At 44.1% G+C, this 16,152-nt stretch overlaps 1 protein-coding gene across 6 annotated transcripts in view; it reads right to left on the bottom strand.

Annotated features, from left to right (window-relative positions):
- CCDC91 (coiled-coil domain containing 91) overlaps positions 1 to 16,152 on the bottom strand; it is a 496,853-nt gene that overhangs the window by 203,682 nt on the left and 277,019 nt on the right. For all 6 annotated transcript variants that reach the window (XM_039911226.1, XM_039911223.1, XM_039911225.1 and 3 more), the window contains one exon: positions 11,596 to 11,703. In XM_039911226.1, coding sequence (XP_039767160.1) covers positions 11,596 to 11,703 — 108 coding nt within the window. The remainder of the gene's footprint in view (positions 1 to 11,595; positions 11,704 to 16,152) is intronic.

The raw sequence follows: 16,152 nt of genomic DNA, 5'->3' as shown, positions 1-16,152 counted from the left end.
ATAGCATTATTATTATTTAATACCATAATATACATTATATATGTATATCAGTGTGGCTCAGTGAAAAGAGCGTGGGGCTTCGGAATCAGAGGTCATGGGTTCCACTCCCGGCTCTGCCACCTGTCAGCTGGGTGACTGTGGGCGTGTCCCTTAACTTCTCTGTGCCTCAGTTACCTCATCTGTAAAATGGGGATTATCTGTGAGCCTCACGTGGGACAAACTGATTATCCTGTATCTGCCCCAGCGCTTAGAACAGTGCTCTGCACATAGTAAGCACTTAACAAATACCAACATTATTTATACTATATATTATTATATATATATATATAATGTTGGTATTTGTTATAAGCGCTTAACAAATACCAACATTAATATATATATATAAAATAATGTTTGGATTTGTTTAAGCATATATGTATATATATATCTTATTTAGATGTATACGTATATATCTATTTATATGAAATGGTAGCTGTTTAAGCGGCTTACTATGTGCCAGACAGCACACTAAGCATTTCCCACTCTACACCCTCCTCTCTTGGGAAGATCATCTGCTTTAGCTCCAACCTTTATGCGGGGAAAACTCCCAAATCTACCTCTCTAGCTCTGATCTCTCATCTAACCTGCAATTACACATTGTCTCTCACCTCCGAGACATCTCCATTTGAATGTTCCACCTTTACCTCCAACCTCTATCTACATACAAAGCCAAACTACTCATCATCCCTCCCAAATCTCCTCCTCCTCTGAACTTTTCTATCTCAGCCAATAAAAGGTCCCAGTCTTCCCTGTGTTCTCCATATGCTCTTCCTGGACTCCTCTCTGACCTCCGGTAACTCAATCAATCAATCGATGGTTTAGACTTGCGGCAGACTAATGAATTAAATAATAATCATAGTATCTGTTACGCGTTTACTATGTTTCAAGCACCGTTCTAAGCACTGGGGTAGATACAGGTAATCAGGTGGTCCCACAGGGGGCTCACAGTCTTAATCCTCATTTTACAGATGAGGAAACTGAGGACCAGATAAGCGAAGTGACTCACTAAAGTCACACAGCCGACAAGTGGCAGAGGCAGGATTAGAACCCATGACCTCTGACTCCCAAGCCTGTGCTCTTTCCACTAAGCCACGTTGCTTCTCCATGGGAGGGTGGAAAATGGCAAACAGACACTATCCTTGCCTTAAAGGAGATTATCCCATATCTACCAGTTGTCTTCTGTGTGGCCTTGGGCAAATCATTGACTTTTCTGGGCCTCCATTACCTCATCCGTAAAATGGGGATTGAGACTGGGACCCCCAGGTGGGCAGGGACTGTTTCCAACCTGATTTGCTTTTCTCCACTCCAGCGCTTACTACAGTGCCTGGCACATAGTAAGTGCTTAAGAAAATACCACAATTATTATTATTATCCTTACTAGCCTAGTGGATCAACCACAGGTCTGGAAGTCAGAAGGACCTGGGTTTTAATCCTGGCTCCGCCACTTGTCTGATGTGTGACCCTGGACATGTCACCTCACTTTATGCCTCAGTTCCCTCACTTGTTAAAACGGGAGATAGGGAATGTGTCCAACCTGATGTGTTTTGTATCGACATAATAATGATAATGTTGGTATGTGTTAAGCGGCTTACTATGTGCCTAGCACTGTTCTAAGCGCCGGGGTAGACAGAGGGGAATCAGGTTCGTCCCACGTGGGGCTCACGGTCTTAATCCCCATTTAACAGATGAGGTAACTGAGGCACCGAAGAACTGAAAGTGACTTGGCCCAAAGTCACACAGGTGACAAGTGGCCCGAGCCGGAATTCGAACCCATGACCTTTGACTCCAAAGCCCGTGCTCTTTCCACTGAGCCACGCTGCTTCTGGTGGAGCGTGAAGCGAGTAGGCTTTCCCCACTCCCTGGACAGCAGAACCTGGAAGGAGGAGTTCCTCAGCAGTTCTTAATAATAATAATAATAATAACGTTGGTATTTGTTAAATGCTTACTATGTGCCAGGCACTGTTCTAAGCGCTGGGGAGATGCAGGGGTAATCAGGTCGCCCCACGTGAGGCTCACACGTAATCCCCATTTTACAGATGAGGTAACTGAGGCACAGAGAATAAATGTTGGTATTTGTTAAGCGCTTACTACGTGCAAAGCACTGTTCTAAGCGCTGGGGGATACAAGGGATCAGGTTGCCCACGTGGGGCTCACAGTTTTAATCCCCATTTTACAGATGAGGTAACTGAGGCACAGAGAAGTGAAGTGACTTGCCCACAGTCACACAGCTGACAAGTGGCAGAGGCGCTGCCGTGGCCCGAGCCCTTCCTGGCCCCGCCGCCCTCAAATGCTGGGCTACAGAATCAGAAAAGCCAAAGCCCAAGCTGGGGAAAGAATAGGCGATGGCCTGGGGGGAGCTTGGTGAAGGAGGGTTTACTCCTCTTTTATTTCTAATGGTATAGGTTTAGTTGCTATGTATTAAGCTCTGGGGTAGATACGAGCTAGTCGGGTTGGAAACAGTCCAACTGAGCGCTTGGCAGAGGACAAAACAACAGAGTTGGTAGACAAGCTCCCTGCCCACAGTGAGCTGACACTCTAGTCTTCTCCTCAAGTCGATGATGACAACGGAAAAGCTATCACCTACAATTTCTTTCATTTGGTGAGCAACTGTCTGGGCAGTTACCAGGGGTCACCTGTGCAGCATTTCCCCGTAAAGCAAGAGAGTTTCCAAGATTTGTAGAGATCAGGCAGAACCCTTGGAGGTATTTCTGCTCCATCTTTTTTCCTTCCGTTCGCTTACCCTAGTTCCCACCTGATCTCAGTCCCCTTAATAATAATGTTGGTATTTGTTAAGCGCTTACTATGTGCCGAGCACTGTTCTAAGCGCTGGGGTAGACGCAGGGGAATCAGGTCGTCCCACATGGGGCTCACAGTCTTAATCCCCATTTTACAGATGAGGGAACTGAGGCACAGAGAAGTGAAGTGACTTGCCCGCAGTCACACAGCCGACAAGTGGCAGAGCTGGGATTCGAACTCACGAGCTCTGACTCCAAAGCCCGTGCTCTTTCCACTGAGCCACGCTGCTTCTCCAAGCTGCTTCTGCTATTCCCTTACAGGAAATTAGTAGTATTCCTCGTACTTAGTAAGTGCTCACTGTACGAATCAATCGTTTTAACTGAGCGCTACTATGTGCAGAGCACTGTACTGAGCACTTGGGAGAGTACGCTACAACAGAATTAGCAGACACATTCCCTGCCCACAGTGAGCTTATAGTCTAGAGGGGGAGACAGGCATTATCATGAATAGTAATTTATAATATATCATTTAGAAACTCACCTCCTCCGAGAGGCCTTCCCAGACTGAGCTCCCCTTCTCTCTCTACTCCCTCTACCGCTCCCCGTTCACCTCTCCGCAGCTTAACCCTCTTTTCCCCTCATCTCCCTCTGCTCCTCCCCCTCTCCCTTCCCATCCCCTCAGCACCGTACTCATCTGCTCGACTGTATATATTTACATCACCCTATTTATTTTGTTAACGAAATGCACATCGCCTCGATTCTATCTAGTCGCCATCGGTTTTCACGAGACGTTCTTCCCCTCGACTCTATTTATCGCCATCGTTCTCGTCCGTCCGTCTCCCCCGATCGGACCGTGAGCCCGTCAGACGGCGGGGACCGTCTCGATCCGTTGCCGACTTGTTCGTTCCAAGCGCTTAGTCCGGTGCTCTGCACATAGTAAGCGCTCAATAAATACTATTGAATGAATGAATGAAATGCAGACGCAGTAATGCGGGGTTGGTGGCGGGGCAAATATCAGAATTCCAAAGATCACAGCAAAGTCCACCGTGTTAAGTGCTGGGAAAGAATGCACACGTTGGAATTAAGCACAGCCCCTAATCTTTAAGGGGCTCACAATCCAAAAAAAAAAGCGGGGGGAGATTAAATGGGGAGATAAAAATGGGGAGAGGGAACGACATCTCCAGCAACCTGCCAATAAAGCAGAGCAAGCAAATGCAGAGTTGGACCAGCAACAATTTGTCAAGGAATCATTTCTAATCCCAATCCCCAGAATTCAAAAAAGACTTGGAAAAAGTAAACTCAAAAACAGATGGGGTAAAACTCTAACACCTAGCATCATGTGGTAAACCATATTTTGTTAGCACTTTTCTGAATCCAGATTTTGTGAGATATATATTGGGCAGAGAAAGAAATGATCAACCTGATTAGCGTCTGGAAGGGTAGAATGATTTTCTGCTTTTCTTGAATCGATCAATCAGTTGCATTTATTGCATTACTGCATTTACTGTGTGCAGAGCACAAGTACTAAGAGCTTAGGAGAGTAGAATATAACAGAGTTGGGTAGACACTTTTCCTGCCCATAATAATTTTGGGTTTGAGCTTCCATTTGTTAAAGGAGTTAGCAGGGCTAGTTTCCTACTCTGTGATTCATCAAATCTCTCCAGTGATCCAATTAAATTATTTGGGCCTCAGTTTCCTTATCTGTAAAATGGGAATTAAGACCGTGAGCCCTTTGTGGGACAGGGACTGTGTCCAACGCTTGTATCTAATCCAGTGTTTAACAAAAAAGCACTTACGAAATACTATAAAAAAGCTTGTCCATATCATTCATTCATTTATTCAATAGTATTTATTGAGCGCTTACTATGTGCAGAGCACTGTACTAAGCGCTTGGAATGGACAAATCGGCAACAGGTAGAGACAGTCCCTGCCCATCAGAGAAGCAGCATGGCAGAGTGGATACGGCGCAGGTCTGGAAGTCAGAGGGTCATGGATTCTGATCCGCTCTCTGCCACCTGTCTGCTGTGTGACCTTGGACAAGTCACTTAACTTCTCTGTGCCTCGGTTACCTCATCTGTCAAAGGGGGTTCGAGACTGTGAGCGACTCTGTCCAACCCGATTTGCTTATATCTGCCCCATTGCTTAGAACAGTGCCTGGCACATACCAAGCACTTAACAAATATCATAATAATGCTAATAATTCTCATTTTTAGCATTATTATGAACCATTTGATGAGAATCCTGTGAATTAATCCACGGTTAAAACAAGTCAACAATCATGGTTGAAAGGGGGTCATTTTTTCCAATTAAGTCACCTCAGGAACTGAAAACAGAAAAATGAGCCTACCAAATGTGAGTCACAGGCAAATGAAAAACAGAACAAAAAGAAATATCTCTTCTTATTCCAACAAGGAGAACATGTTCGGTTCTCTTTTGTGCTCTTTTAAAATCTCCTAAATTTTACAGATGTTTATCCATCGTTGAATAAATGCAATTCATTGAGCACACACCTCGGCGGGCAGCGAACGACACTAAAGCTTGGAGAGTTACCATACGATAAGTTATCTTCCTAAATTAAAACAGATGGACGTGATCCCTGCCCTCGAGTAGTTTAACTTTAGAAAGATCACCCAACACACAAATGCCACGCCTAACCCCCGCCCTCCGGCAGGGGCAGAGAGTGGGGGAAACCTCGCATCGCTCAATCAATCGATGGTATCTATTGAGCGATGACCATGGGCAGAGCACGAGAATAAGCACTCCAGAGAGTGTGAGGGGATTGTGCTCTGATTGCTGTAGGGATAAGGAAGGAAGTGGGAGTGGTTAGCTTTGAATTCGTTTTTGGTATTTGTTTCGTCTCCCTGGATCGCAAATTCTCTTTGGTCGATTTATGATTTACGCGTATTACCGAGCACCGAGGATGTCCTAGCCACAGAAAAGCTGCTCCGTACGCATTCATAATAGGAGTGATATTTCCGGGAGTTTATGAAGCCACACCAAAATATATTTCCAAATTAATACCAAGGCTAATTAACGTACATTGATCCCACAGAAGATATGATTGATATAATAGTCGATTCAAAGCACGAGTACATTTTATTTGACCCTAGTTAGGCTGCAATGCAGATCTCTCAGATAACTCTCTTGGGCTCATGATTAACTTTGATCATATGTTCAGCAGGGGCCTTTTTCCCAAAATGTTTACCAATGTCTCTCTCTCTCAAGACTGCCCTTAATCCTCTTCTTTATTTCTTTTTTGGACGCTCTCTTACCGAAAATGTTTTGCGAGAATACCACTTTCAAAAGAGTAAAAAAGTTTACCGTGTAAACTTGTTAAATCTAGGAACTCTACTTGAAGATTACTCTCTCACACACTCCCAGTAATGGGTCGATGAGTAAATTTAATCTCCAATCGAACATGCCCGAAGTAGAACTCTTCATCTTCCCACAGACCCTGGCTTCCCATTACTGTAGACAGCACCACCATCCTCCCTGAATCACAGGTCCATATCCTCGGCATCAGCCTCCGGTCACCTATCTCATTCAACCCGCATATTCAATCTGCCACCCAGTCGTGTCGGTTCAACATTTGCAACACGACAGAAACCGCCCTTAACACTTTCTTCTTCCAAAGTGTTACCGTGTTGATCCAAGCACTTATTCTACCCCGCCTTGATTACTCCATCAGCTTCCTTCCTGACGTCCTTGTCCCCTGCCTCTCCCCAATCCAGTTCATTTATCCATTCATTCATTCCATAGTATTTACTGAGCGCTTACTATGTGCAGAGCAGTGTACAAAGCGCTCGGAATGTACAATTCGGCAACAGACAGAGACAATCCCTGCCCAATGACGGGCTCACCATCTAAACGGGGGAGACAGATGGGCAAAGTAAAACAGAACAAAATAAAACAAGGCAGCATCATCAAGATAAACAGAATCAAGGAAATATACACCTCATTCACAAAATAAATAGGGTAATAAATAATATATACAAATGAGCACAGTGCTGAGGGGAAGGGACGGGGGAAGGGCAGAGGGGGGGAGGAGGGGAGGAGAGGGGAAGGTCCATACTTGACTCTACTTCCCGGATCATTTTTTCTGAGAAACCTTTCAGTCCATGGTTCCCCACTCATCAAGAACATCCAGTGATTGCCGATCCACCACTATATCAAGCAGAAACTACTCCCCATGGGCATTAAAGTCCTCACACTTCTTGTCCCCTCTTACCTTTCCTCGCTGATTTTCTACCACCACCTGGCATGTTTGCTACGCTCCTCTAATGCCAACTTACTTACGAGGGGAGAGAGAGGAATGGGGGGTGGGAGGTGCTGGGAAGGAAGGCTGAAAGAGGTTGATAAGACAGGGGATTGCGGGATATGGTGAAGAATATATCATAAAATACCAAATAGTTTGGTCATCCTGATACAGATTTACCTGTTGAGTTTCTCCCTTATAATGACACTCCATAATTATGGTATTTGTTAAGCGCTATGTGCCAGGCACTGTATTAAGCACTGAGGTGGAACAAGCAAATCGGGTTGAACACAATCCTGTCCCACTTGGGGTTCACGGTCTCAATCCCCATTTTATAGATGAGAAAACTGAGGCATAGAGAAGTGAAGCGACCTGCCCAAGGTCACATAGCAGGCAAGCGGCAGAGCTGGGATTAGAACCCATTACCTTCCAAATCCCAGGCCCATGCTCTATCCACTGCACCATGCTCCTTCTCCATCTTTAGCCTTACAATTACAAATTAAAATGGTGATGGTAAGTCACTGGTTTAGTCAAGAACCAGGGCTCAGAAAGAACTGAAATTTGATCGTTTTAGTGAAGGGTTTACATGCCTCATTCTAACTATTGAGATTTCCTCTCAGTGTGTAGCTTTTCTGGGACAAAGACTAAAACGCTTCCCCACTTATAAATGGGGGACGACATGGCTCATTATCGAATATCAAGTAGGCTGGCCACATCCCACATTATCTTCAGCGGATTCTCTCCTTCAGCTCGTTCAACAGGCCCGACTACCTACAGATGACAATGCCGACTCTCTCAAATTTCCTTTACCTCTCCCTGTCCCCGAAAAAGGCCCCAGGATTCCAGCTTCAGCTTCACCTCCAAGGCCTTTGTCATCATCTTCATTCTGTATTAATAATTGTTTCGTCTTATCCCTACCACTCTCCCTTCCATTAACAGGTATGAGTGGGAGATCCTGGACTGCCTTTTATAAAACAAACTTCCAAGGTGGAAGTAAAGGAAAGGTGGAAATGGCCACCATATTTGAAGGAAATAACAAGGTAAGCTTTTCAAAATACTGCTGGAAGGGCAATGAACCCACTATTCTCTTCTGCTGTAGTATTAGGGATAGTATTTATGAAACGCTTACTGTGCGCAGAGCACTGGATTCATTCATTCATTCAGTTGTATTTATTGAGCGCTTACTGTGTGCAGAGCTCTGTACTCATCACTTGGATGGTATAATTCGGCAACAAATAGAGACAATCCCCGCCCACGACGGGCTGACAGTCGAGAAGGGGGGATTGTACTATACGAAGTGCCGGGAGAAAATATACAGGCCGGAATCACCTGTGATGGTGAGACTTAAGTTATCAAATCTGAGCCGGCTTCACTATACCTGGCGGAATCTGCTCCACATAACTGCATTTTCTGGAATTCTACTGAAGAAGCCTCTTCGCTCTGTCTACTTAGAGTGTGAAAAGAGACATTAATATGGTGATTAAAAAATAAGGGTGCTATGGGAACTACCCTAAAGTTGACTTCAGAAGGCATAAAAGATTAAAAGAAGGATATTATGAAAAGGTGAGTTAATAAAAACTGAATCAATGCAACAGCTCAGCAAATACTGCTTGTCCAAATAACGAATAATTGATGCTTGGTGACTAATAAAAGAGACCATTTTCATTTAATTTACATTTCCCATACATCCTGGCAGTTTTGGTGGGCTGGTGATTTTTTTTATAAAGATATTTAATTTAAAGCTTGCCTTCAGGTATTTTCTGTAGAGAGCAATTCTCATGAGTCTCAATTAACATCCTTGTTATGTCACACGATGTGTAAATGGGACTTATTTTCCCAAAATCCTTACTCCTAAGATGAGCTATTACACAAAATAAATTATTTGCCACATAAAAATGTTTTTAACGTGAACCAAACCATCACCTCCATGTACGACATCAGGTCTCCATGAGGCTTTTGGTGAGCGCTAATGACGCGGTGGATTTTCCAGAGAAAGACCGTACATTTGCTAGCATTTTGTTTTTTAATAAGATGGTCCTATTTTACCTCCCTCCCCTCCGGCTGCCTATTCACCCTCGCTCTTCGGTTTTACGGCTCTGGCTCCCACCACCGGTTCCTCACATCTTCCAAAGGGAAGACGACTCCTCGGACGGAAGGAGAACTACTCTGACCAGTCCCGAGGCAAATCGAACTTCGGGTTCATCAGAGTTCAGGTCCGTGGCCTCGGCTGGTTTTCATACCGTTTCGCATTTCCCAGAGAAGGTCCTCGGAAAGAAACTAGAACTACGGCACTTCAAGCTTAAAAAAGGCATGAAAAATTTGACCAGGAGCTTATTTTCCCCCGAGATGCCCTAATTTTGAAAAAAGCCTGAGGGTACGTTTCGGGAAGCTAGAAGCAACTCTCTGGGCTTGATGAGGTTTCCATTACTAATGCGTCGGGGCACAGTGTATCAATCAACCAAGGGTAGCTGAGAAGGCACTGAGTCCACTTTCAGTTAAGGCCCCACCGGATGGCTCGTGTTTCAATATTTCTCTGTCCCGTTTCCAAGGATAAATTCATTGACCAAGTCGCCTTTTTTTCCAAGCTGTTGGGTATCTTTCCATTGTGCTGTTTACACAGATGACTCTGTTCGGAACCAAACTGTGGGTGTCTGTGCTCAGGTACCAGTCGACTACTCTCGTAAGGGAGGCAGTGCGGCTCGTTGAAAGAGGCCGGGTCCCAATCCAAGTCCGGCCCACTGGCCTGCTACGTGACTCCGGCCCAGTCGCGTAACTTCTCCAGGCCTCAGTTTCCTCATCTGTAAAAATGGGGCTGATATAGATGTCTCCGGCTTGATAACCTTAGAACAGTGCCTCAGTGCCTAGAACAGTCCCTCAGAGGTTAGAACAGTGCCTGGCACTTAGTAAGCACTTAACAAATATCATAATAATTATTATTATTATTGTTATAACCTGGCATTTATCCCAATGCCTAGCGAATAGGAAGTACTTAATCAATGCTATTATCATTATAATTTTTGTCACAACAACCAACTGCCAGCAACACTTCACACAAAGTCACCGACAGGTGACAACGCTACTGATATTCATTCATTCAAACGTATTTATTGAGTGCATAATTATTGAGATGCAAAGCACTGTACTAAGCCCTTGGGAGAGTACGATATAACAATGAACTGACACATTCCCTCTCCACAACAAACTTTTAGTCTAGAGGATGAGACAGACACTGATATGAATAAATAAATAAATAACAGATAAGTGGTAAGTGCTATGGATCTGGGAGAGGAGATGAAAAAAGGGAGCAAGTCAGAGTGGGAGAAGAGAGAAGGAGGGCTTCATCAGGGAAGGCTTCTTGGAGGAGATGTTTCAGTTGCTATTTAAACAGAGAAGGAAACCTAGGACCGAAACAGGATACTGCTTTTTGAAAAATTTTAAAAATTGAAGAGGTTGGCTCTTCTTTTCTATATCTTCTCCCTCGGTTAATGACCCCAGTGAGGTAAAAACCAGAGAGGCACTTTTGGGTCATAATTCCACTTTGGGGACATTTACATTACGTTCTAAGGATTCTGATGTAGACTATTATTAGATATATGAGATAGAAGCCCTTTGGGTCTTAATGCCACTTGAGGCTCTATGTATTACAATGCTAAGGGTTCTGTTGTAGGAATATTATATTGTTATTTGGGCTAAGCAAACTCGGTTCTCTCAAAATATTAACCAACCTAAATAACATATAAGAAAAATGTAGCCCCAGATGGAATGGACCATTTGATACCAGTATCGTGCTGGGGAAAATATCCTATGTGCATCATTCATTCATTCAATCATATTTATTGAGTGCTTACTGTGTGCAAAGCACTGTACTAAACACTTAGAAGAGTACAATATAACAATAAACAAATTCCCTGCTCACACAGAGCTCATAGTCTAGAGGGGGAGACAGACATTAATATACATAAATGAATAACAGATATAGATATAGATATATACACACAAGTGTTGTGGGGCAGGGAGGGGGAGATGAGTGAAGGGAGCAGGTCAGGGTGATGGAGAAGGGAGTGGGAGAAGAGGAGGGTTTAGGAAAGATTTCTGGGAAGAGATGTGTCTTCAATAAGGCTTTGAAGTGAGGGAGAGCAATTTTCTGTCTATGAGGAGGGAGGGCGTTCCAAGCCAAAGACAGAATGTGGGTGAGAGGGTAGAGGCAAGATAGATGAGATCGAGGTACAGGGAGAAGGTAAGCATTAGAGGACTGAAGTCTATGGGCTGGACTGTAGTAACAACAATAATGATAACGGTATTTGTTAAGCGCTTTCTATGTACCGGGCACTATACTAAGCACTGGTGGGTTGGACACAGCCCCTATGCCACGTGGAGCTCACACTCTCAATCCTCATTTTACAAATCAGGTAACTGAGGTCCAGAGAAGGGAAATGACTTGCCCAATATCACACAGCAGACAAGTGGTGGGGATAAATAGGAGAGGAGCAAAGTGAGGTAGGAGGGACCAAGGTGACTGAGTGCTTTAGAGCCAACAGTGCGTATGAGCGTACATTTTTTTATTACCTGAGTATTAAGCAAGTCTTCACACTTGTGTACTTGTTTCTCAATTGCGGATATATACTGTTTTTCAATGGCCTCCTCTTGCTGGCTAACTGTTGACTGCAGTAATGCCTGAAAACAGAATGAAAAGAAATTGGAATTTAGAAGACAAACCGGAATCGTACAGTTGGTACGGGTTTTCTGACAATCTACTTTTATCTAGGCTGCTTATCTGAAGTCCAATCGATCCATTAATCGGTGGTACGCACTGAGCGCTTACTGTGTGCCGAGCACTGCACTAACCGCTTGGGAGAGTGCAATGAGAGTAGGTAGACACGTCTCCTTTCCACAAGGAGCTACATTCTTCTGCCCCCACAGACTAAGCAGTGCTGAAGCACACTCACACAGAACTTTATTTTCAGCTTCTTGGCGATCTGTCTTCCTGAAGCCAGGATTACATTTTTTGGCTTGCACCCTCTCTACACACACCTTCTCCTTAGAAAAGAGCAACTCATAGAAGATAAAGAGGGTGAGTAGTCTTGTTACATATAAATTCAGTTTAGTGGGGACCACACAGGAGGAGAGGCAGAGGAAAGTTGCTTGCATAAAAAAAAAAAGCCAGACATATTTCACTGGCTGACAAACCTCCACATCCTCTCGGTACACTGTAATACCCCAAGGGCCAAGCATGATCTTCGCGACCACAAGTCAAGTAAAAGCAGATGGAAACTCTGAGTAATTCTGAACCCAAAAGGACTGCCCCCCAAGGAAGTTCACGCCCCTGAAGTGAAGAGGTGGAAGTCAGACCGGGGAAGTCAAAATCCCGACAGAATTGACCAAAAGTAATCAGGGACACTCGAGAGATACTTGACCGAGCCGCGTCAAGGTTCGCGTAAATGTCGGGGCACTATGAGAGTTTAGGAGGAGGGCCAAGTCGCCATTTGAAGATGTTACGCCCATCCGACTACTTCATGGAGAGGTGGAAGTTTTAAACACTTTTGTGACTTGAAAAAATAGAAACATTATGATCCCGATATTATACTGTAAGCTATTTATACATGGTATTTCCTTTCAAAATATGTGCTAAACTCTCTATATACATATATATATATATATATATATATATATATATATATATATGCACTATGGTAAATGTTCTATTTTTAAAAACATATCTGTTTAATAAAATCCTCATAATCATAATATTAAACTGAAACAGACATTCGTCTTATAGAAAACAGATCCCTGGCACATTTGAGCCGACAAAGAGAGGTGGCCAAATTTTCTAAATCACCTCTGTCTTGAAACTGAGATTTGCTTGTTGGGAAACAAAATCTATTAAGACGCTAAAGAAATGAGCTGCATTTTTCGTAAAACAGTGACAAAATCATTTTTAGAGCTTCTGAACGAAGCAGCCTCGTTTTGGGGTAATTAACCTTATTTTGGAAATATTAGTCCGTCTGAGGACGATACTCGCACTGGAATTCAGCAGCAGACAACCTAAAAGCTGCAGAAACCTTTACTCAGAAATTAGCAAAAGAAGAATTAGGTGCTGAATGAGATTTAATAAATGCCTATGGCTTGCGGGAATTGATTTGTCAGTGGGTTGAATTTGGTGTCTGATTTACAGACTGTCTTCCAAACGACTTACTTTCTAGACTTCCAGCTAGGCAGTCCCCAAAACCCGACACTCAAAATAGCCAACATCCAGAGAAAGTCTCCGAATTAACTTGGGTTGGGTTTATAATGCGTGTGTATCTCAGCCAGGCGAAGACATTGGTTGCACACTCTCCAGAGATGGGCAAAGCACGAGCTACTTAAAAACTTTCCTGGGGCTTTGAAAACCAGAGGCCATTTTTTTTTTTTGGCTTCCAAACTGCAGCCAATAGCACTGTTTCGGCCACGAACGGCACCGCTAAGCAGGTGAGCGACCGCGGGGTACAGAAGCCTATTTTCTGTACTCTGTATTTTCTGTACAAGTGGCTCTGCCACTTGTCAGCTGTGTGACTGCGGGCAAGTCACTTCACTTCTCTGTGCTTCAGTTCCCTCATCTGTAAAAATGGGGATTAAGACTGTGGGCCTCATGTGGGACACCCTCATTACCCTGTATCTACCCCAGCGCTTAGGACAGTGCTCTGCACATGGTAAGCGCTTAACAAATACCAACATTAGTATTTTCCCACGGCAGTCCAGATTTCTTTCACGAAAACATAAACGAACGAATCGGTCGGGAGCACTTATATATCCTCTACTCTGGGTCGAGCACAGTACTGTCTGGGAGAGTACGGTACGGTTAGTAGACGTGATCCCTGTCTTCAAGGAGCTTACGCTCTAAAAGGAGAAACAGACATAAACGTGATTTATGAACAAGTAGCGTGGCTTAGTGGCAGGAGACTGGGTTTGGGAGTCAGAGGTCATGGGATCGAATCCAGACTGTGCCGCCTGTCGGCTGTGTGACTTTGGGCAAGTCACTTAACTTCTCTGTGCCTCAGTTACCTCATCTGGAAAATGGGGATGAAGATCGTGAGCCCTACGTGGGACAACTTGAATACCTTGTATCTACCCCAGCACTTAGAACAGTGCTTGGCACAGAGTAAGTGCTTAACAAATACCAACATTATTATTATTATTAATAAGGGGAAGTAGGATAAGTGGATAGTTATGAGTGCTTCACTAAGCTCGCTGTGGGCAAGGAATGTGTCTGTTTATTGTTCATTCATTCATTCAATCGTATTTATTGAGCACTTACTGTGTGCAGAGCACTGTACTAAGTGCTTGGGAAGTACAATTCAGCAACAAATAGAGACAATCCCTGCCCAGAATGATGTCTGTCTAATCGGGAAGACAGACATCAAAGCAAGTGAGCAGGCATCAGTAGCATCATTATAAATACATGGAATTATAGATATATACAAATCATTAATAAAAATGAATAGAATTATAATTATAAATACGTACACATATACACAAGTGCTGTGGGGCAGGGAGTGGGTAGAGTAGAGGGAGCGAGTTGGGGAGATGGGGAGATAATGGGGAGCAGAGGAAAAGGGCGGGGGGCTTTATTTTGTACTTTCCCAAAGCATTGAAAACAGTGCTCTGTACAGAGTAAGTGCTCAATAAATACAATTGAATGAATCAATAGATAAATAAACTAGTAGGATAGATAAGTGATAATAACAATAATTATAATAATAATAATGTTGGTATTTGTTAAGCGCTTACTATGTGTACAGCACTGTTCTAAGCACTGGGTAGATACGGGGTAATCAGGCTGTCCCATGTGGGGCACAGTTTTCATCCCCATTTTACAGATGAGGTAACTGAGGCACGGAAAAGTTAAGTGACTTGCCCACAGTCACACAGCTAAGTGGCAGAGTTGGGATTCGAACCCATGACCTCTGACTCCCAAGCCCGTGCTCTTTCCACTGAGCCATGCACTTAGTATGTGCCAGGCACTGAGCTAAGCGCTGGGATGGATACAAGCAATTTGGGGTGGGCACAGTCTCTGTCCCATGTAGGGCTCACAGCCTCATTTCCCATTTTACAGATGAGGGAATTGAGGCCCAATGAAGTGACCTGACCAAGGAAACACAGCAGACATGTGGTGGAAACGGGATTAGAACCCGTGACCTTCCGACTCCCAGGCCCGGGCGCTATCCAATACAGGGACTACAGGTGATCGGTCACCCACTCCTGTCTGTTCTCAGTTCACAACCTCTCCAGACTCCACTCTTTTTTCCCCTGCGATCATATCAATCAATTATATTTACTAGCACTTACTGTAGGCAGGACTCCGTCCAAAGCACTCGGGAAAAATACAACCGATCTATCAAGCAATCAATCGGTCAGTTGGATTTACTGAGTGCCTACTGTGTGCAGAGCACTATACTGAGCATTCATTCGGTTGTATTTATTGAGCGCTTACTACGTGCAGAGCACTGTACTAAACGCTTGGAATGGACAATTCAGCAGCAGATAGAGACAATCTCTGCCCAACAACAGGCTCACAGTCTAAAAGATGGGCTCATGGTCTAAAATCACTTGGGAGAATACGATATAACAGAGTTGGTGAGCACGATTCCTGCCCACAATAAGCTTACCGTCTAGAGCGGGGGACGGACATTAATATGAATAAATGAATTACGGATATGAGCATAAGAGCTGTGGGGCTGAAGGTGGAGTGAATAAAAGGAAAAAAATTCAAGTGCAAAGGCAATCGATCAGTGGGAGTAATGAGGGCTCACTTCCCCCATTCTATCTCCCGAACTTCAGCATTAAGGACCTCACCTCTGCAGGTGCGTTCTCACCCACCCACACAATCAATCACAGATATTTATTGAGTGCTTACTCTGTGCACAGCACTGAACTAGGTGTTTAGGAAAGTACAATACGATAGTCGGTGGACACGTTTCTTGCCAACAACAAGCTTACAGTCTAGAGCAGCCTGGCTTAGTAGCAAGAGCACAGGCTTGGGAGTCAGAGGACACGGGTTAATAATAATGTTGGTATTTGTTAAGCACTTACTATGTGCAGAGCACTGTTCTAAGCGCTGGGGTAGATACAGGGTAATCAGGTTGTCCC

Source organism: Ornithorhynchus anatinus, chromosome 2 (assembly GCF_004115215.2).
Source record: "Ornithorhynchus anatinus isolate Pmale09 chromosome 2, mOrnAna1.pri.v4, whole genome shotgun sequence".
Lineage (NCBI taxonomy): Eukaryota > Metazoa > Chordata > Mammalia > Monotremata > Ornithorhynchidae > Ornithorhynchus > Ornithorhynchus anatinus.
Note: the sequence above shows the minus strand (reverse complement) of the source record. Positions and strands in the feature narration are given on the sequence as shown.